At 37.9% G+C, this 21,856-nt stretch overlaps 2 protein-coding genes across 4 annotated transcripts; both read left to right on the top strand.

The window, feature by feature from the left end:
• Positions 1-1,878: 1,878 nt before the first annotated feature.
• LOC125474975 (heat shock protein 90-6, mitochondrial-like) lies at positions 1,879-8,225 on the top strand. The gene is made up of 20 exons (XM_048579261.1): positions 1,879-2,123; positions 2,492-2,677; positions 2,763-2,836; positions 3,166-3,291; positions 3,380-3,473; positions 3,548-3,631; positions 3,822-3,965; positions 4,063-4,176; positions 4,258-4,317; positions 4,433-4,507; positions 4,605-4,709; positions 5,345-5,485; positions 5,582-5,674; positions 5,761-5,838; positions 6,086-6,340; positions 6,444-6,546; positions 6,692-6,866; positions 6,961-7,066; positions 7,158-7,247; positions 7,749-8,225. Exons 1-20 carry the CDS (start codon positions 2,016-2,018, stop codon positions 7,971-7,973), a joined length of 2,436 nt encoding a protein of 811 aa, XP_048435218.1. The 5' UTR covers positions 1,879-2,015; the 3' UTR covers positions 7,974-8,225.
• Positions 8,226-9,089: 864 nt separating this feature from the next.
• Positions 9,090-12,413, top strand: LOC125474974 (OBERON-like protein). Of its 3 annotated transcripts, none has more exons than XM_048579258.1 (3): positions 9,090-9,230; positions 10,238-11,395; positions 11,643-12,413. In XM_048579258.1, exons 2-3 carry the CDS (start codon positions 10,261-10,263, stop codon positions 12,233-12,235), a joined length of 1,728 nt encoding a protein of 575 aa, XP_048435215.1. In that variant the 5' UTR covers positions 9,090-9,230; positions 10,238-10,260; the 3' UTR covers positions 12,236-12,413. The 3 variants fall into 3 exon arrangements, with proteins under 3 accessions (XP_048435215.1, XP_048435217.1, XP_048435216.1); XM_048579260.1 differs by having other exon boundaries at positions 9,140-9,230; positions 10,244-11,395; XM_048579259.1 differs by lacking the exon at positions 9,090-9,230 and adding an exon at positions 9,251-9,395.
• The last annotated feature ends 9,443 nt before the right edge of the window (positions 12,414-21,856 follow it).

The following is a 21,856-nucleotide window of genomic DNA, read 5'->3' as shown; positions in this document are numbered from 1 at the left end:
ATTTACTTTCATATCTGTCTATTCTCTTCCTTCCTTTTATGGTATCCTAAACCTCTTCTGTTTGCATTAGGTCTAATAGGTTGGGTCATGTTCCCTCCTCACAACCTACTTAAGAAAATCCACCACATAACGTATTAGCCCCGTTTTTTTCCATTCCTCTTAACCAATAGCCCTTCCATTATTCAGTTCTAATGAGCAATCATTATTTGTATGCCCTATTCTCCCATACCGGTAACAAAAGTCTTGCAGCTTCTAATATCTGAATTCCACCCAAGTATCCATATTGTTCTCCCTTGGTAGCCAACAGCTCGTGGTTAAAGGTTCAGACGTATTCACCATGACCCTTGCACGAAAAAAACCTCTCGCTTTGGAGGGATATTCGAACTCTATGAACTCCCCAATTTCGTTAGTGAGGTGTCTAACATTGGCTTCTGAGGTCAGAAATAACGGCACTCCCCTAATCTGGACCCAAAATGAGACCATTTCCACTTTTACTTCCTCTAGGTTAAGCTCCTAGGGCCATATTTTGACCGAAAAATTTTGGTTCATCACTGCCCAAGGAACCTGATTCAGAATTTTTGTGGTCGTACTCTTATCTTGGACGGTTATGATGAAGGTGTTGTCTCGAACCCATTTGACTTCAAACTCGCCCATTTTTTTTTCCAAGCGAATAGAAGGATATTCCGAACCCCCTATTTGTTTAAGGTTATGTTGACCAAAGCTGCTCCCACTAACTTAATCCCATGTTCCATTATCGACAAATCCATAGACTTTTCTAGATAGACCATCAGCTCATCTACCTCTGGTTGCGCCATTTGTCTCTTGGAGTGACTCAATGCACAAATTGAATTTACATATGTATATAACAAGTAAATTGTTGAAGACCTGCTGAGGTTTAGGTTTGGGAATATTGGTTTTTTTTTTTCCAACCAGATCTATTTTGTCGTTCCTATGTTAAGTTCACAACAGGTACAAAGAGAATAATAGGTTGAAGATACCTCTGTTTTGTTTGACTTGAAACCCTCCATCTTTTCATTTCCGACTCGCTAGTAGTTGCAACAGTCCTCTTTTCATTAATTGTCATAGGTTGTTGAGGGTAATTACTTTCTTCCTTTTCTCCGGAGTTGCTAGATCTTCTTGATATCTTGAGTGCCATCATCCTGATGCCAGAGTTAGGTGATAGAGTAAATTTTCCAAGACACCCGACTGCCCAATCCCACAAGCATCAAATCTGAAAAGATTCTTGTTGGTTGGAATTAATTAAGGGGAGTTGTGGCTCAAAGCAGAGAATAGGTATTTGTGGAGGGTTTCAATGAATTGGGATTTATGGTGATTTCACAGAATTGGGAATTGATGCGAATCGCAGGATTGAACCCAGATGGTTGGGGTGAGCTGAGAAGGTTTGAATACGGTTGAGGGACCCACACACTACTCTCACAGAGGAGAGAAAGACACTCACGACGGAGGAAGGCTCTCCAGATAAGAGAAGATTAAGAACAATTTTCACTAAACTTAAATACTAGTGATATGGAACTTTCTTGTGTGCTACGGGGTACCGAGTACTATACGTTTTAACTATTAATGTTTGTTTAAAAATATAAAAGTTAAGATTTAACGATTAAAACATGCAAAGTACCGCAAACTCTAGGGCACCCAAGAACTTCTACTTGTGGCACAACAAAACGTTCTTAAAAGCAACGATCTGCAAACCCATGTACCTGAAAACACGACGGTATGCATACTCGAGGGTTCTTATTTTACTTTTGTTTTTAACGGAAAATCTTGGACCACAAATGATCGGCCCAAACTCATCTGCAAACCGAAGTACACATACTCAAAGTTACCAAAATACCCCTTTCATCTCCAGAAGCTTCCCAAACCCCTCTCCAACTCTATCAGAAACCCCTACTAAAACCCTAACTCCTCTCTCCAATCTCCAGCCCTCTCTCACTCACTCACAGTCATCACTCTTTCTCTCTCTCTCTCTCGGCCTTCATCTCTCCATCTCAACCAATATGCACAGGCTCCCACGACGCTCCGTCTCCGCCATCCTGCGCCACGGCAGCGCACGTTATCGGAACTCGGCGGCTCCGATCTCCTGCGCTTCTACCCACTGCGGTTCAGTGCGTTCTTCCTAACTCCACGGATTAGTTCTCGCAATTCGAGAAAATGATTAATAAATTCTGAATTTTTATGAGTGATTGTAATCGAAAATGTTGCTTCTATAACTGGGTTATCTTTAATTTTAAACTTTAATTATAATATAGTTCTCAGTGAACCCTCACTTGTTGTGTTGATAATTTTAGTTTGAAGGTGCCTTTTTTTTCTTTCTTTTTTTTTGTGTTCTGCTGCTGCCAATTTAATTGCGTTCAATCCAAAGGTTTTGGCGATTTGATAAAAACAATTTCTTGTTAAAGTTTTGAAGCAATTCAATTGAAGTTTTCTAATTTTGGATGTGTTAGCTTACGTCGATTATATAAAATTTGAGCAGGTGGGAGAGACTGATAGGCAAGTCAGATGGCACTCAGTGTTGGTCCCTGGGAAGTGTAACACTACCAATTCCGCAACTTTTAACTTGAAAAATGGCCTGTATTTCGGCAATCGGTATGAGTCCACTGCTGCAGCATCTGACGCATCGGCCGCACCACCTGCTGAGACATACGAGTATCAAGCTGAGGTACTGGCATGTGACCTTCGGGGATTTTTGAACTTTATTGCGAGGATTAATGGGTATTAAGTGTTGTTTTTCTTCATGGTGCCAGGTCAGTCGCCTCATGGACCTCATCGTTAACAGCTTGTACAGTAACAAGGAAGTTTTTCTTCGAGAGCTTATTAGGTATTCTTTTGCTAATTTGATGTTGTGTAATATTGATCAATGGATATGCTTGTGTGTTGCTAATATTGCCACTTGTTTTCATTTGGGTTTACAACAACAACAACAACAACAAAGCCTTATCCCATTAAATGGGGTCGGCTATATGAATCCTAAAACACTATTGCGCATTGTTTTGTTCCATTTCTTCTATTAGATCTAAGTAGTCAAAATCAAGACATTTAAGCTAACCCTAAAATGCCTTTGCATTCAAGAAATAGTTTTATGTTTGATTCTGGATGGTCATAAGTTGTTTAGCCTATGATATGCTGACAATATGTTCTTTTTTGCAGCAATGCAAGTGACGCATTGGACAAACTTCGTTTCCTCAGTGTCACACAGCCTGATCTTTTGAAGGGTGGAGGTGATCTAGATATCCGTATCCAGCCTGATAAAGACAATGGGATCATCAATATCATGTAAGCCATCTGCTTGTTTCTGTCTTTGCCTGTGCTTAATGATTCTTGTTCATCGTATCAACGGTGTGGTCTTTTCTTTTGTGTGCAGTGATTCTGGAATTGGTATGACTCGGGAAGAGCTTATTGACTGTCTGGGAACAATTGCACAAAGTGGGACATCAAAATTCTTGAAAGCATTGAAGGTATACTAAGTCTGATTTGAATTTAAGATCCTGCGATTGTATTATTTTATGTACTTACAAGTTTGTTTTATCAGGATAGTAAAGATGCTGGCAGTGATAACAATCTGATTGGTCAGTTTGGTGTTGGCTTTTACTCAGCATTCCTTGTTGCAGATCGGGTAAGTTCTTGACCAGAAAAACAACTTTTAGTTTGGTATCGGCTATAACGATGGGGTAGTCCTCCCATTCCCCAAGTTCCTCCTATGCTTTGCGGCCTCAACTTCCGTTTGGCTTTTTTTATTTTATTATAACCTTTCTTATAGAAATTTTAATACTGTATGATTGTTATGTATTTCCTATCGGTTGCAGATTGTTGTCTCCACAAAGAGCCCAAAGTCCAACAAACAATATGCATGGCAAGGAGAGGTAAATGCTAGCTCTTATACAATTCAGGAGGAGACTGATCCCGAGAAGCTTATTCCCAGAGGAACCCGCATCACCTTGTATCTCAAGGTCAGTTAATAAAATTTTGCTTGCTTTGTGATTTCTTAAACCTTTTTGTACTAGGCTGATCTCGAAGCTAATTCTTCGTCCGACTACATACTTTCAGCGCGATGACAAAGGTTTTGCTCATCCAGAACGCATTGAAAAACTTGTGAAAAACTATTCACAATTTGTTTCCTTTCCTATATACACTTGGAAGGAAAAAGGATTCACTAAAGAGGTAAGGGTTCTTCTCTATTGTACTTTTGTCATAGGTTTTGTAAGTGATATTCTCTGGGAACTTTTGAGACTTTCAATTCAGGTTGAGATAGATGAAGATCCAGCTGAATCCAAAACGGATGAACAAGATGAGAAAACCGAGGTATCTCTCTCATCCAATATCTTGATTAATCTTGGACTAATGTATTCGGCATAGTAGGAGATTCAGTGAAAATTCCTATTCATGACTGATGCGATGAATGAATTAACTTTCACAGAAAAAGAAGAAAACGAAGACTGTTGTTGAGAAATACTGGGATTGGGATCTCACTAATGATACACAACCAATATGGGTGAGCCTCATCTGTTTCCTTTTCAGATGTTTACTTTGCCTTTTGTGGTAGCAACTTATTAGGAAAACTCATACGTCATCTTATTTGATGTGTACAGCTTCGCAATCCTAAGGAAGTCAATACAGAGGATTACAATGAGTTCTACAAGAAAACTTTCAATGAATACTTGGATCCACTAGCATCTTCGCACTTCACAACAGAGGTATTTGTTGAGAATTAGTCCCACATTGATGGGAGGAGGGATTTTGCATGTGCTTATAAGAAGTTGGGCTACTCACCATATAGCCAATTGGTTTTATGGTGGAACCTCAACTTTCTTCATGGCATCAGAGCCAGGTTGTCCCACATGTAAGGCCAAACGGCCACACGCGCTCCACGTCTCCCCGTTATGTTGTCCATGTGTTAGGCTTGAAAATTCGCCACACATGAGGGGGTGTGTTGAGAATGAGTCCTACATTGATGGGAGGAGGGACCTTACATGGGCTTGTAAGAGAATGGGCTACTCCCCATATAACCAATTGGTTTTATGGTGGAACCTCGACTTCTTTCAGTATTAACAACTATTACTCCCTCGTTAAAAAAAATAAGTTTCTTAACAAATGTTTTTTTGAACTTATTTTGACGTAAATGCTGCATATTTCTGTATCATCACATGATTTGTGCTTCTTGAGTTGGGTAAAACTTATGTAGAATTGACGATTAAAGAAGTTCCTTAACAATGGCTATTTTGACTGCATTAGTTCCCTGAAGTTAGGATAAAATGTGTAATTGTTTGATTATGTACTCTTAATTTCATTTTTCTTTTGCTTTTAAGCTGAAAGAGGTTTCTATTTGCAGGGTGAAGTAGAGTTCAGGTCTATTCTATATGTCCCAGCTGTTCCTCCCATGGGGAAGGATGACATAGTCAATCCCAAGACAAAAAATATAAGGCTTTATGTGAAACGGGTGTTCATTTCAGATGACTTTGATGGAGAACTGGTAAACAACACAAAAGATGTTTTTTCAACACAGTAATGCATCGTTCTCTTAAATGTTGCTTATTGGTTCTAATTGTTTTTACATTGGCCCGAGCAGTTCCCACGATATTTAAGCTTCGTCAAAGGTGTTGTGGACTCGAATGATCTTCCACTCAATGTCTCACGTGAAATACTTCAGGAGAGTCGTATTGTGAGTACATCCACCTCACTATCTTTTTAACCTTTAGGTCTAGTTAGTTTGTTAAACAAACTACTGTTTCTGTGATGTACTTGTAGGTACGGATTATGAGGAAGCGCTTGGTTCGTAAGGCCTTTGACATGATCCTTGGAATATCCATGAGCGAGAACAGAGAAGTATGTTTTTTGTTGCATTTTCTTATTATTATTTTGTTTATTTTTTTTACATTCTTGTAGAAATATGGTTCAAATTTCAGCATCTTGGCAATTATCACTTCTTGCATGTCTCCTTTTTTGTTCCTTAGCTGTAGATATGAGTCATATGACTGAATCCTGATCATTGCCAGGCCATCTGCTATTAGGGCGTAGAGAATGATATCTTCGCTTAATGTTCTTTAAACACACTTATTTTTGTTTGTTGCAGGATTATGAAAAGTTCTGGGAAAATTTTGGCAAACACTTGAAACTGGGTTGCATTGAAGATCGTGAAAATCATAAGCGTATTGCTCCGTTGCTTAGATTTTTCTCTTCCCAGAGTGAGGATGTGATGATCAGCTTGGATGAATATCTTGAAAACATGAAACCTGAGCAGAAGGATATCTATTACATTGCTTCAGACAGTGTGACAAGTGCCAGGAATACACCATTCCTGGAGAAACTTCTTGAGAAGGACTTCGAAGTATGTATTGTCTCTCAATTAACTTGACGCTAATATATGATTATATTCATTTTCGTTCTGTTTTATGTATCCATGCATGATTTATGTTGTTCTATTGCTGTAGGTGTTGTACTTAGTTGATCCCATTGATGAGGTTGCCATCCAGAACCTTAAATCATACAAGGAGAAGAATTTCATTGATATTAGCAAGGAAGACCTAGATCTAGGTTGGTTCATTGGAGCCTTATAAGTTGAACATTTCTGTTCTGCTATGGATGGGTGGTTACAAATGTTCTTGCTTCATTGATTTTATGCGTCCTTTGCTAGGGATGTAGCTGACAAATCTGATTTGTGTGAATGACATTTTTACAGGGGATAGGAATGAGGAAAAAGAAAAGGAGATTAAGCAGGAATATAGCCAAACATGTGATTGGATTAAGAAGCGTTTGGGCGACAAGGTTGCCAGTGTTCAAATTTCAAACCGTCTTAGCTCGTCACCCTGTGTTCTTGTGTCGGGGAAGTTTGGCTGGTCTGCCAACATGGAGAGGTAAGAGGCTTCTGAATTGCTATTTATAACTTTTAGATATTCATGTGTTAGAACCTGAATGTTATCCTCTAAACTTTTGATTGGAACTTTCCAGGTTGATGAAGGCACAAACTGTCGGTGATACCTCTAGCCTGGAGTATATGAGAGGCAGGAGAGTGTTTGAGATTAATTCCGAGCACCCGATCATTAAAAACTTAAATGTATGTTTGCACAAAGAAAGTGCCAGTTCCCATCATTTGAATACTTGATGGTTTTAGCAAGTTTGACAACACTTTTAACCCTGGTTTGTAGGCTGCAAGCAAGATCAACCCGGATGATGAGGATGCTATTAGAGCTATTGATCTTCTGTACGACACAGCATTGGTGTCAAGCGGTTTTACTGTGAGTATTCGTACTTGCTCTCTTTTTATAACTGCTCTCCAATATTAGTTGGGTTGAAACACAAAAATGCCATGCAACACTATTACCCTCTAGGATGCTATTAGAGCTATTGATCTTCTGTACGACACAGCATTGGTGTCAAGCGGTTTTACTATGAGTATTCGTACTTGCTCTCTTTTTATAACTGCTCTCCAATATTAGTTTTGTTGAAACACAAAAATGCCATGCAACACTATTACCCTCTAGGATTTTTGTAGCCAATACTCGAAGATGTTTGACTTGCATGCTTGTTTGATGATGTTAGTGAGCGCCTAATGCTTTCACCTTGTAGGAATTATAAGGGGTCCAATATTTGTTGGGTTAAGACACAAAAATGCTACACACAACTGTTACCCTCTAGGAATTTATTGTAGCCAACACCCGAAAATGTTGATTTACATGCTTGTTTGAAGATGTCTGTGAGCATCTAACGCGTTCACCTTGCACGTCTTGTGAATGTAGCCTGATAATCCAGCAGAGCTGGGTGGAAAGATATACAAGATGATGAGTCTGGCGCTCTCTGGGAAATGGTCCACACCTGCTGCTGAAATTCAGCAGCCCGAACCCCAACAACACAACCCTGAGATACTCGAGGCCGAGGTTCGGCAACCAGGACCCCAACACAACCACCCCGAGACGCTAGAGGCCGAGGTGGTTGAGCCTGTTGAAGCCGGCAGTCAGAAATGAGGGGCACAAAGCAATTTTCCCTTTGCTCTCTTTTTTCTCAAAATTCATTGGTGTAGGGTCTCATAAAATGCAGGACGTAACTGTTAGGATATAATATTTGATGGAGCTATTGGCAAGAACTAAAGGAGCATAAAGCAATTTTCTATTTTTCTTACAAATATCAGTTGTAGGCTTCGGTGGCAGTGTTTATATATGGACGTAGGCTGTTTGCCTCAACTCTTAATTATGGGATTATTAATGATTTTGTGATTATTCCTTTTTTTGGTTCATTTTATTTTTTAAGCATAATCAAATCGGATGTTTACCATTAAGAAACTTTATTGAAGTTGTTATTGGCACTTTGAAAAGTTATTCTGCATTTCTTCTTTGTAGAAACGCCAACGAGAATTTGTACATGACGGAGTGCAATTGTTATCATTTGTCGAAATAAAATCACCTCTCAAAAATAGGTTATATACAAAGTAAATAATTGGCAAGAGATCATGTGTTTTAAATTCAGTTTGTAGTTTCTCTCCCAGTTAGTGGAAAACAAGGGCAAAAACAACAAAATTGCCCTCAAGTCCAAATAAACACACCTTCAACAATCCAAATAAGCAAGGGCAAGTGGTTGGCCAATCATTGCCGACCCAAGTGCGCAGCCATCTCAAGCCCGGCTTATTGCCTTCAGGCAAATTGATGTCAGCGTTCCTTTTTATGTTTTTTCTGTCAAGCACATGTAACATGCGTGCGACTAAGGGAGAGTGGCTAAAGAGATTGCAACAATGGACTCTGCTGCAGCATTTCAGTCAGATTTTTTCAATGGTAAGGACATATGATGCCATTTAAAACCGTTGAGTTTTCAACGGCCAGATGATGAGGACTGTATAAACTTACTAATTAACGCTGGAGTAGAAGTGATTGATTCGTAGTTAGATTGACTAAGATATGGAAAAGGAAAAGCTTCTAGAGCACGTTACATTTATTTATTTTTGTCAAAAATCTATATATTGTTCTACATAGGCTATGTACGCAAGTCAAGTGGCCCAACTTTCGGAAATGACCATTTTAACCTCGCTATTACACGTGGCGCGAGGCAAGCGATTCCAAACGTTTGAAACTTGGAAAGTCTTGACGTCTGGGTAAAAATCTGCATTGCGCGTGCCAAGGGCAAAATGGGAAAACAATCCCTTGGTAGAGAGATGAATAAAACTTCCCCAAATCTGTCTTTCCGCGTCTGGTCTCTACTGAGCAGCTGAATCTTCTCTCGGCCTTCTTCTGGTAAGCGCTCTCTCTCCCCTTCTCTCTCTCTCTCTCTCTCTCTCTCTCTCTCTCTCTTCTGTTTGGTCGCCGAGAAAATACGGTGGAAAATGAATGGAAATTCTCTTAGATTCATTTGCTGCTCTTGATCTAGTAATTTAGCAAAACCCCCAGCACTGAAACAAGGCAAGTACTCGATTTGGGATCGGTTCAGTGACCTTTGAAATTTACTCTTTGTTGCTGTAATTCTCTCTCTGTGCTGTGTGAGTCGTGGATTGGTGTCAAATTAATCACCAGGAGAAGCAGATTCGATGGAAAAGGAGGGTTTTTTTTTTTTTTTTCCTTCTGTGAAAAGTAAATAAATTTGGGGCTTTCTATTGTGTGGAAATTGGTAAAGGTCTGCCTTTTTTGTTGTGTGTTTGTGAAATGTTCTTGTGGCTTGAACATTATTTCGTTTCGAAAAATTGGAGACTTTTTGACAATAGTCTTGCTTGACAGTTGAAATTAGTTTAAGACTGTTAATGTTATGGACAGAGGAAAGCTTGATTGGCAGTATTACTTTGTTCAATTTCAGTAAAAATTAGTTATTTTGTGACGAATACTTCTTCGGAATCATTTGTTGTGAATTTTCTTTGCCTCGATATTAGCTGAATAAGAATAGTAATTGTAATTATAATCTCTCGTGAGAATTTTTTATTATTCGTATCTGCATTCAATCGATGCTGTAGAAACTAGATGATATGCTTCTCGTAGCATCTTGCCTAATCACAATAAGCCAATTGAGTTTCATGTAATTGAAAATGCTCCTAATCTTCTTACCGATATTTGCAATTGTTTATGTGTGCATGCACGTGTTTTCATTTGGCGGTGCTGAATGGGTGCTTAATGGGTGTTGTAACAAGTTCGTTTTGAAGAAATTTAACCTCACTCTTCTCAGATATCAGAATATGCGTTCGTCATTATAGCTTTCAAAAGATTTCAAGTTTTATGGTACTGAATACTGATAGGTGATACTTCTTTTGCCGCAGTTGCAGATAAAGGGAACTGGTGGATGGGTACATCATCTGGTTCCAATATTCACCAACAGCCTTCATCAAGAATGCTTCCTCCACGTCAGCAACCACGAGCAGGGGGATTACAAACTTCACTGTCCCTTGTCTCTTCAGATCCTCGGCTGTCCCCAGAAGAACCCAGATCAAATTCTGATCACAGACGGGAGTCCCCTACCGAGAGTGCCAGTTCTCGAGAAACCTGGCCTGCTGCTGATGTCATAATGGCAAAGAAGATGGAGAATGGGAAAGCAGAAAATGATTGCCCTGAACAATCAGTCATTCGCTGTCTTTCCAGTGCTGATAAGATATCTCTTCGAGAAATAGCTGGAGAGCGAGTTGATATAATCGCTGAAAAGATGCATCACCTACCCGACGAGTTTCAAGAAGAATTGAAGAACAACCTCCGAGTCATCCTCGATGGGAATGGAGGTTCACAGCAGCGAGAGGAATTTTTTATTTTGCAGAAGCTTGTTCAGAGTAGAGCGGACTTAACAGCTAAGACATTGATTAGAGCACACAGAGTGCAGCTTGAAATCCTTGTTGCAATAAATACCGGGATTCTGGCATTTTTGCATCCAAATATCAGTCTTTCTCAAACTTCCTTAATTGAAGTTTTCGTGTACAAGAGATGCAGGAATATAGCATGCCAAAACCAGATTCCTGCTGATGATTGTACCTGTGAGATATGCACGAAAAGGAATGGTTTCTGCAATCTTTGCATGTGTGTAATCTGTAACAAGTTCGACTTTGAAGTTAACACTTGCCGCTGGGTTGGTTGTGATTTGTGTTCGCATTGGACTCACACTGACTGTGCGATTCGTGATGGACTAATAAGCATGGGACCCTCCGGTAAGAGTGGAGCAGGGCCATCCGAAATGCTTTTCAGGTGTCGAGCTTGCAATCGAACATCTGAGCTATTGGGCTGGGTCAAAGATGTTTTTCAACACTGCGCTCCTGCCTGGGACCGGGAAGCTCTGACAAGGGAGCTTGACTTTGTTAGTAGGATTTTTCGTGGAAGTGAAGACCCCCGAGGGCAAAAACTCTTTTGGAAGTGTGAGGAGCTCAAAGAAAAAATAAAAAGTGAACTTGCAGATTCGACAGCAGCCTGCAGAGCAATATTGATGTTTTTCCAAGGTACGTAATTTTTTTAAGCGTTTTATTTTCCTTTCCGCGTGGTGTCAGATTCAGTTTGCTTCTTAGGGAAGAAGATGTATTATGGTACTGTCAAGTCTTATGGAATAGGATTCCACTCCAACTATAGGACAAATATTTTTTGAATTGTGGGTTTTGTTGCAGTATTTGCGTACTGTAGTGTGTTGTCGTACTTTTATTTTTATCTTTAATCTATTTTGTCCTGATTTGAAGTATTTTCTTGATGAAGAGCTTGAGGGAGATTCTCCAAAGAGTCTGGAAAACGGGGAAAGTGGACGGCTAATAGCACCACAGGAGGCTTGTAATCGAATCGCTGAAGTGGTGCACGAGGCCATAAGGAAGATGGAAATGGTGGCAGATGAGAAGATGAGAATGTATAAGAAATCCCGAATGGCTGTTGATGCTTGTGACAGGGAACTCCAGGACAAAGCCAGGGAAGTCCAAGAGCTAAAGCTTGAGAGGCAAAAAAAGAAGAATCAAATTGACGAGCTGGAGAAAATTGTGAGGCTCAAACATGCAGAGGCTGATATGTTCCAACTCAAGGCCAATGAGGCAAAACGAGAGGCTGACAGGCTCCAGAGGATCGCTCTTGCCAAGTCAGATAAATCAGAGGAAGAATATGCCAACAGTTACTTAAAACAACGGTTGAGTGAAGCCGAGGCAGAAAAGCAGTACCTTTTTGAGAAGATTAAACTGCAAGAGAGTTCGCGAGCATCCCAGAATGGTGGCGGCGGCAGTGGTGACCCTTCTCAGTTGCTTATGTACTCGAAAATGCATGATATGATGCCAAACGAACGCCATCCTTTCAGAAAAAATCCCTGAGGAACGATTTCTAGTATGTACTGTATTATTTTAAATTCAACAGTAGTAATTTACTTTCTTTAGTGAACTAGTTTGAACGTGGTGACTCTCTTGTTTAATTTGACATGTGTGCCCTGCGGGCATTTTAACTGCATCTATATATTTGTGAAGGTTGATAGTTAAAGCAATTTGTTATATACTCGCATGTCTCAGTGGTTGTTTTGGAGCTGATTTATTTGATGCATATCTTTCTGTTGTTAGAGAAAATCAGGCAGTAAACAGAATGAGGTCCTTTATTGTTTTCTTCGTTGCATTGTTTACCGTCATGAAGTGGACAGAAGTTAAAACTCCGTCGACCATTTATCTGAACATGACTGAACTTGCTACAAGTGTACTCGTAGCTGAGTGCGGTGACTCTTCTTTAGGTTGGTGGCCGGAGAGGCGCTATTTTCTTTCGGTAAACCATGAAACCGGGAGAACGGAGATTGATGTGCAGGGTTACCGGAATGACCATGAAAGTTGTGGAACGCCATAGCCGCAGTAATACCATGACACCTACTTGTAGAGCTTACAGAGACATTTGGAGTGAAAATATTGGCGTTGTTTAAGAAGAGAGGCCTGATCTTCTGGACTTGGTGATGCTGATGATCTTTCTGGGGCTGTTTGAGGGAACCAGAGTTCCATTCGGAAAACGCAGCAGATGCCTGAACTCTAGTGCGGTCAGTATTAAATGGCTGAGGATGAACTCTAGGACGCTGCAGATGCTTTTATTTACGATCTTAAGGAGGATAACAAATCCATGGTAAGACCGAGTTCTCATGTCCGCCATGGCGCCTGCAGATCGGTTTGGTTGATCGGATTTGCAGGCTTAGAATCTCCAACTGCAAATAGTAGAAAGATGCAGAACCAGAAGGCCACTAGTACAACCTTGAGTGTATTTTAAGCTGCTGAAGTACAGGGATGGTATTATTTTGTTTATATTTATTTTGGATAGAAGATAAATGAGATAAGGAAATCGAACTCAAGACCTTGAGTACAGTAATGATATTTCTCTAGGCTGCTGATGCAGAGGGCTGGTATTAAATTTATAGCTTGGTTTGCATTTCATGATATTTCTCTAGGCTGCTGATGCAGAGGGCTGGTATTAAATTTATAGCTTGGTTTGCATTTCATGCTTTCTGAACCAGCAACCAAAGATGGATTGGTGAAATGTTGGGTACACGCTTTTTGTTTTGGGGTTTTAGTTGGAAGGTATTTTATGCATGGGCGTGTAGTATATCTCCATTTTTTTCTTTTCCTTAAATTGTTTTTCACTATTCTCTCTATTTATTGTGCCCAACAGCTTTCGAAAATGTTTGTATTATTAATTACATGGTGAGTACCGCCTAAAAATGTTGCACAAATACCTGTCCAATCTTTAATTACGGGGAATAACTTAATTGCGAAGATGTATTTTTTGTTCTATGATTGATTGACATGTTTACTTACAAAAAATGAGACTGTAAAGTACAAATTCGCTATTTACACACGCAAAAAATAAAGGAAAATATTTCAAAATGGAACAATTTCTTAATCACGGGACAGAAATAGGATAAACCAATCATGCACAAGTCATGCACATCATGCACAAACCGAAATTACTAAAATACTCACATATAAATGAGTTATTCCTCACTTTCTCTCCCCCATTTTCTAGTTTCTCTCTCCCTTCCTCTCTCTTTTCTTACTTTCTCTCTCTCTCTACTCTCTCTCCCTTCCTTAGATCTCTAAGCTCTGATTTCGAAGAAATGGAAGTCCAAAGAGAGGCGAGAAGAGTGAGCTGGGCTTTGGGTTCACCTCATACCTTTAGTTTCGAACAAAGGGATGTGAGAGAGAGGTGAGAAGAGTGAGCTGGGTTTTGTACCATATTTTCTGTTTTGGTCGATAAGTTCCATTTTTTTTGGCGATTGAAGCTTCGACATGCATAGTAAGGTAGGGTGTTTAGTTCAAGGTTTCTTCATCAATGATTTATGGAATAAATGGGTTATTTGTAAGATGAATTAATACTTAGAAGTTAAATTAGGGTTTGTGTTTCATGTTGGGGCGTAAGGGTTGCGGAATAAATTTCAAGTTTTGACATGTTACAAGCCTACAAGATTGGGATGGAACAATTTCTGATTCAAGTGTTCAATTGCAGAAATTTGTGAAAATTTTTCCGTGGTGTGCATGTGGTGTGCATATGGTGTGCATGACTACATCTTAATATGAGAAGCGAGAATGTTCACTAGTTATGATGAATGTATGTTGTGCCTCAGAATTTAGTAAGTATGACCATAACCTAGTTGGTCTCTGTCGCATCGTAAACTGGCTCCGCCGTAGCACGATATTGTCTGTTTTGGGCCACGCCCTCACGGTTTTGTTTTTGGAAACTCACACGAGAACTTCCCAATGGGTCACATCCTAGGATTGCTCTCGCCCGAACTCGCTTAACTTTGGAGTTCCGATGGAATCCGAAGTCAGTGAGTCCCCAAAAGGTCTCGTGCTATATGGAGGTAGGCATTTACATATAAGGCACATCACCCCTTCTCCGTTGATCAATATGGGATGTTACAGTCTCGGTAAAAAACAAAATTAAGAAAAAACGTAAATGACGTTAAGGGTCATGTGTGTCGGTGAAATAACGACAACGAGTATCATATTTTTCACGTGCACGGTTAAGAGGTGGTTGATATATGTAACATGACTTTTCAAACTATCACTATAACCTTATATACATAACAATTATGTTTTAAGTGTATCTACTATACCAATATGTTGCAGTTAAAGTTTCTTTCGTTCTGTGCATATCATGTGCATGTATTGTGCATATTATGTGCATATGATGTGCATTTAGTTTATTATGTATAGATAGTGCGTATTTACATCTTTGATACTCTTTGCATTAACGTAGTTTACTATTTTTTCCTTTGATTCAGAAGCAGGCCCTGCAAATACATAAAAAGCGAACGAGTTCGTGAAACAATTTCCTTTGATTCAGTTGGGTTCTTTCGTGCCCATTCAAACTGCAATTTTTTCAAATCCTTGAAATATTTGAACCAAATTCAAATTAACGAATCTTTGATTCTTCATATAAAGTCTAGGGTCATTTATTTGATTGCAGCATTTTTCTGATTTCGAAGAGAGAGCTGTGAGTTATGAGTTTTTTTTTGTTTTTTTGGTTGAACTCAGATATGTGAGCATAACATGTGCATGTCCTGTGCATGTGTACATACAATGTATGAGTGAGATTAAACGAAGAGAGTGAACGAGTACGGGAAACGATTTCTTCCATATCCTTCTCTCTTCCTTCTTTCCACTCTAATTTCTCTCTTTTCCCTCAAATTTATCTCTTCTCCAAAAGGCAACTAACCTTTAATACGTTTTTTCATTTAATTGTAGCAAAATCAAAGTTGAAGGATTTGGGTCTCCTCCAAGAAACACCAAACCAATCACTTCAACTCTAAGAATCCATCAATCAAAAAGCAAAATTAAGCAAAACCAGTTCACAAAACCTACAAATGAAAAGGTAAAAATCGAAGAAGATGAGTCGGTTAGAGATAGAGCTCTTGTGCATATTCGAAATGTAGAGAGATGAGAGAGAGAAAGAGAGAAAGAGCTTGGATGAAGATGATGGGTGGGTTAGGATTCTTTAAACTAGAATTTCTCTCTCCTCTATGTTTCTCCCTCTACAAAATGAGAAATGAGAGCTGGAATTTTTGGATAACCTATTTATATGAAAGGACAATTTGGTCATTTCAAAGTGTAGGAAAAATCTTATTTCTGTCCGATTGTTGTGCATGGCGTGTGCATGATGTATGCATATTTAAAATGTCCTATTTCTGTCCCAAAATTAAATAAATAAATGGTGTCTGGTGTTAAAAATGTGTCTTCCATTCCCAGTTTTAACAAAGTATTGTCACCAAAAAGCGATATGCTATCAAATACTTGAACAATTTATGAATAAATAATAAGTGGGGGACTGCCATAATTGCTAGGACTAGACCTATAAAAAGGACTGAGGCCCAATGGGCCGGAATAAAAATCAAGCATAGCCCTATTTGTGGGCTATGGGCCTCCCAGTCTTAGGACCGAGATTTAACTAGCCCGATTTAAAATGGGTAAGTTTTGGAGGTTTGGGCCATGCATTTTAGGCCCTGAGTCGAGTTTAGGTCTGGCCCTTAAGCCCAGTTCTTAGGCCCGGCTTGATATGAATGTAATTTAAAATACTTTTGGATTTTCTTTAATATAATTAAATTTTTTTCAATACTTATATAAACCATTGAGACTCGAGCTGACGAAACCATTCGACTAGATAAGAACGGGGCTAAAAAGATAAAAAATGATATTTGTTAATTGATTATATTAACCAAACAAATACCTTAATTGATATGGTCATTGATAACTAATAAAATTAAGAGGTTCTAAGTTTAATTCTTATCAATATTACTAAAAAAATATTTAAAGGAAAATGATTAAAGAGCGAAAATTGGGGCGGGTTGGGCGGCCCGCTCGTAGGCCCAATTTTCTCGACTCGCGGACTAGCCTACGCCTTACTTCTTCGGCAAAGGGCCGATTTAGGCCGACCAAATTTTTCCCTAGGGCCCAAAATTTTCAGGTCGGGTAGGGATTGGGCCTTGACTTCTTAGAACCGGGTCAAACCGGCTCAACCCATCTTACATGTCTAATTAGGACATTTCACTTCAACTCATTGTATCTAAGAGAACAAACTCTTATGTTCTCCATAGTGTAGCTTAAATAATAATCTCTATTACTTAATGAAACCCTCTTTCTCAATCAAAAGATTGTGAAATGACTACTTAGTCTTCTATCACACAAAAAAATTGATGGGTAATAATGTAATTTTATAGGTCCAAATTTTACTTTTTTTTTTATTAAAGCCAGGTGATGTTAAAATATATCCAATATTAAAATTATAAAAAAATAAAAATAAAACCAAAAATAAAAACCTCCCACTCCCCCCATGTTCTCCCTCTCTCTCTCCCTCTCTCCTTCTCATTTTTCTAAAAAAATGTGTTCATACACACAAAGTATGTAGGTAAGTGCAAGTATTACTTATAATAATTAAAAAATTAAATCGTGAGTATCATCTTCATCATAAGAAAATGCCAAGCTTTAAGCTTCAATTTGGCTGCATGACAAGGATTGAGTTTGAAGCTGAATTTTGACCAAAGAAATATATAGGTCCATCTACGGCTCGAGTCGACAACAAATGGTTACCCATCCACAGGTCTTTACGTTTTGATCGGATCATGATATCGTATTGAGCTCCAACCCTTTCTTTCCTTCTCTTTCTATTTCGGTCTCGATTTAGCATCATTTATCAATCTGGAGAACATTTTTATTGATTGTAGTGCGAATTAAGAAGCTGCTCCCCATGCTACGGTTGCGGCTGCGGAGGTGGGGGCTGCCGCCTCCCTTGGTTTTTTGGGGGAAGTATCCCGATTCTTTTTTACATATTATCCAAATAGTTGAGGGCAGAATTTGAGATTGCAATTTACAACCTGGATAAGAACAAGAATGACCCAAATAGACAAGTTGACTTTCAACATTAACATATTGAAAAACTTCGTAAGGTTATTATGGTACACTAGCATTTGTGGATTTAAGTTTCTATTTCTTTGTCTTTGGATTGATTAAATTTGTCACTTTCGACTTGATCCTTCGTATTAAGTGAGTGCAATAGAGTTGTCAATTCTTCTAACGTATTTACATGACTAAAGAAAACTTCAATAAGATCATCATACCACGTCATCATGTTGATGGATGATGATTTGATTAATCATTTAGATAGCGTTGTTATTATAAATAGTAAATTTAATTTAAGTTTTAATACACCGTTCCTTGAGTCATACAACTTCAACATGGGTACATAGGTTTCATTTGGGCGTTAGGATTATATTGGAATGGCGTTGGAATTATATTGAAATGGATAACCGTCTAAATTCAAGGCATATTAAAGATAAATGAGAACAATTTTTCATTTTTGTTGGGATTCAAAAGGGATTAGACATTAAAGAGACTTATCTCTAACCTGATCAAAAGAAAAAGAGTATCACGAACCAACAAAATTACATACGAAAAAAGTATCCTCCTATAAAATTGTATTCTAAAAGTTGTTCTTGTCAATAAAAGAATTGTTTCAAATTTAATAAATAAATGGAGCATGCATTATTGTAATAGCTTTAATTAATTAATACTTAGTATGAAATAATGAAAGATGGATTGGCTCTGGCTGGCTGTAACGTGAAATTTAGAACAATACTACTCATTACCTGAAAAAGCTATTTGGACATTCTTTTGTCTATGGAAATCCCTCTATTTATCTGAAAATTAATTAATTTCTTCAAATGAAAGACAGTTCAAATTAATAAAAAATAATTGCAAGAACACATCATATAATTACATGGATTGGCAGATGTTGTAACCTTAATGTTTTTATTTTTTATTTGTTATTTGTTTTTCAAGGGACTAGCTGGTGGTCGGTGGCTTTGTCACGGTAATTCATCTTTTCGGGGGTTGTAAAGACTCACAGAGGCATTTCAGCCTTTATCTAACCATCATCCATCGTGTGATTCACCAATTCCAGAAATTGAACTTAGGACGTGTCATATGAAATACTTGTCTGGAATTTGTCTCCAACCACTCCACCATTTCATGGTGGTTTAAAAACAATTCGGACATGACATCAACTAGGAAAGAGGCCATTTTTAAATCAATATATGTGTGTGTGTGTGTGTGTGTGTGTGTGTATTAAAATCAATTGGGAAAGAAGCAACTATGAATTTCTATAGATTATAACCATAGGGTGACATTTATATTTGATATAGGTAGGCAGGTAGCGATGATATTTTAATTTATAGTTTGAGTTGTTGGAAGAGTTTGAATAGTTTTGGAGACAACTAAAATTAATCAATGATAAATGAGTGAGTAAACAACCAATGCACATAAAAAAGTGATGGGTGTATGAATATATAAGTTGAGAAAATAAACAGTACTGGTGAGGAATAATATAAGGTGAGGTTTGTAACATCAAATTGAGACAATAAATAGTACTGGTGAGGAATAAATATAAGGTGAGGTTTGTAACATCAAATTATACTTTTTTTTTTTTTTGGTACATCGATATTTTTACATTTAGGGAATGAAGAGTTTGACTAAACCACACAATGGACAACCTAATTTGGTATCGAATAGAAATACCACCGGACCGTAGTATTAAGGGGCAACATCAAATTATACTTATATTTCATAGTTCAACTATTTAAATTCAATGTTAACAAGGTATAACTAATTCATTCAAAGTGCTACATACGTATATATAGTCAGGTTCCAAAAGCTTTAGCTGGGTTTTAGGATCTGTTTGGGATTGCTTTTAAAGTAACAACCAAAAACATATCTCTGACTATATTTTTGAAAAACTTAAAAAGTATTTTAGGGTAATACAAACACTTTTTGGAGAAACTTTTTTTTTTTGTTTTCATGAAGCACTTCAAAATGTTTTTTTCAAGAAACACTTGGATTTTTAATAAAGACTTCAGCGTGCTCCTAATAAAAACACTTCTAACATAAACACTTATAAACACACTTCCTTTTTCTTTGAAAGCAATCTTAAACTAGCTCTAAGGCTATCTCCAACCGAATGAGGGTCATAGGGTTCGTTTTAGCCCTCTGGGCATCAAAGAAATTAATATTTTAATCAACAGTGCATGGCCATATTTCTTACCATCTCCAACCGATGAGCCAGAAGGCCATAGGCAAACATAGCCCTGTAAAAAAAACCTATCTCCAGCTGAGGGCCAAATAGCCATAGGACCAAACATAATTTATTATTCAAATTTAAAAACTACAACAACTTAAATTTAAAAACTGCAACTACAACAAATTAAATGTAATATAATTACATGTTTAAAATGAATTGTGAAAACACTTACTTCGTCGTAGTAATTGGCGCTAATTTCATGTCTAATTGCGGCGGTTAACAATTGTATGTTAAATTAATTTTTTAATTTAAGTGTACAATTACTAGTACAACTTAGTTTGAGATAGTTACATGCATAAATGCACATTTACCATCTCTAATAGGAAGCTTATATTTGGGGTACCCATTATATTTGTCCCAGATCGATCATGGGAGAGAATTGAGCAAGCAAAAGCTTATATTTGAGGCACCCATTATATTTGTCTCACATCGGGCATGGGAAATTGATGAGCCCCTTTGGCCCTCTGGACTCTTCGGTTAGAGATGGCCTAAGAGTATTCATTATTGCACTCGAAGTCCCATCTTCCCATTCTCTAAGGCCATCTACAACCGAATGAGAGCCAGAGGGCTCTTTTTGGCCTGTTGCCATCCAAGAAATTAATAGTTTAATGAATAGTGGCATACCATTTTTCTTACCATATCCAACCCAGTGGCCAGAGTGCCATAGGCCAAATATAGCCATGTGACAAAAAACCATCTCCAATCAAGAGGGTCAAAGGGTCATAGGGCCACACATAAGTGATTATATTAATTGAATTAATATGGTTACCTAATTTAAACTACCTCAATAATTTTACGTTATGGATTGTCAATAATTTTTCGAGATGGAATCTCAATAATTTTACGTCTTGGATTTCGAGAGTTTGATGATGACCAAGAGGATCCAAATAAGTCAAAAATGGCTAGTGCAAAAATATATGATGGGCCTAATTTGCCTTTCAATTCAAAAACTGGTAATATCTCTTTAAATGAGTACATAGAGCGTCATAGAATGATACGTTCTTGTGCCACAAACAAGTACCTACAACAGGATCTTGTTGCACATCTTTGGGCCAAAAGAAGCATGGATTAGGCGTTTAAGTTTTATGTTGTTAAATGTTTTTAAAAATGTTGTTTAAGTTTCATGTTGTTAAATGTTTTTTTTTATATTGTATAATTTTTATGTTGTTTAATATTGTTTCATGTTACTTAATGTTATTTAATGTTATTTAATGGCTTAGGAAGTCATAGGAAAAAAATAGAATTTTTAATTTTTTTTTTTAAAATTGAAAAATAAATAAATTGTAAAAAAAAAAAATCAAATATAATGGCTAGCTAACGTTGGCAACTAACCGTTGGTTTCAAACATTTGGCCCCGCCCGAGGCTGGCTGGTTGGCTGGGTTGGGCCAACCGGTTGACCGTTTTCTCCTTTTTTGGCTCGATTGGGCTCATGAGCTATTTGGCCTAGCTGTAGGTTGGAGATGATTTTCATGTCATTTCGGGCTATTTTCGGCCCTATGACCCTCTGGCCGGATTGGTTGGAGATGGCTTAAGTATTTGCATCAAAGAAAAAAAATTACACAGCTTGGTGTTCTTATTTTCTTTTTTTCATCTTTTTCCCCTTTTTTATAGATTTTTATTTTATTTATTTTGGCTTAGATTATATCAAATACAAATTAGAAAGACAATTTCATGTTGCCTCAAATTATACAAAAATATTATCTCACACTTATGTAATAATACATCATGTTGATAATGACCTATTCAAACTGCCATCATACTCCACCTGCATAATAATTTACACCCATGAAAACACCTTTAACATTTACACTCACCTAATTAAGCATTTATTTTAGTCCCTCAG

This window comes from the organism of the source record quoted next, unplaced genomic scaffold, assembly GCF_019419815.1.
Source record: "Pyrus x bretschneideri cultivar Hongxiangsu unplaced genomic scaffold, Pyrus_bretschneideri_v1 Contig13, whole genome shotgun sequence".
Classification (NCBI taxonomy): domain Eukaryota; kingdom Viridiplantae; phylum Streptophyta; class Magnoliopsida; order Rosales; family Rosaceae; genus Pyrus; species Pyrus x bretschneideri.
Note: the sequence above shows the minus strand (reverse complement) of the source record. Positions and strands in the feature narration are given on the sequence as shown.

Bases quoted from the DNA above. Each gene is read 5' to 3' on its own strand.
- LOC125474975 (XM_048579261.1), top strand. From the start codon at position 2,016: ATGCACAGGCTCCCACGACGCTCCGTCTCCGCCATCCTGCGCCACGGC. The intron at 2,124-2,491 runs GTGCGTTCTTCC...AAATTTGAGCAG, and splicing joins CTTCTACCCACTGCGGTTCA to GTGGGAGAGACTGATAGGCA. The intron at 7,248-7,748 runs GTGAGTATTCGT...TTGTGAATGTAG, and splicing joins TGGTGTCAAGCGGTTTTACT to CCTGATAATCCAGCAGAGCT.
- LOC125474974 (XM_048579258.1), top strand. From the start codon at position 10,261: ATGGGTACATCATCTGGTTCCAATATTCACCAACAGCCTTCATCAAGA. The intron at 11,396-11,642 runs GTACGTAATTTT...TTCTTGATGAAG, and splicing joins AATATTGATGTTTTTCCAAG to AGCTTGAGGGAGATTCTCCA.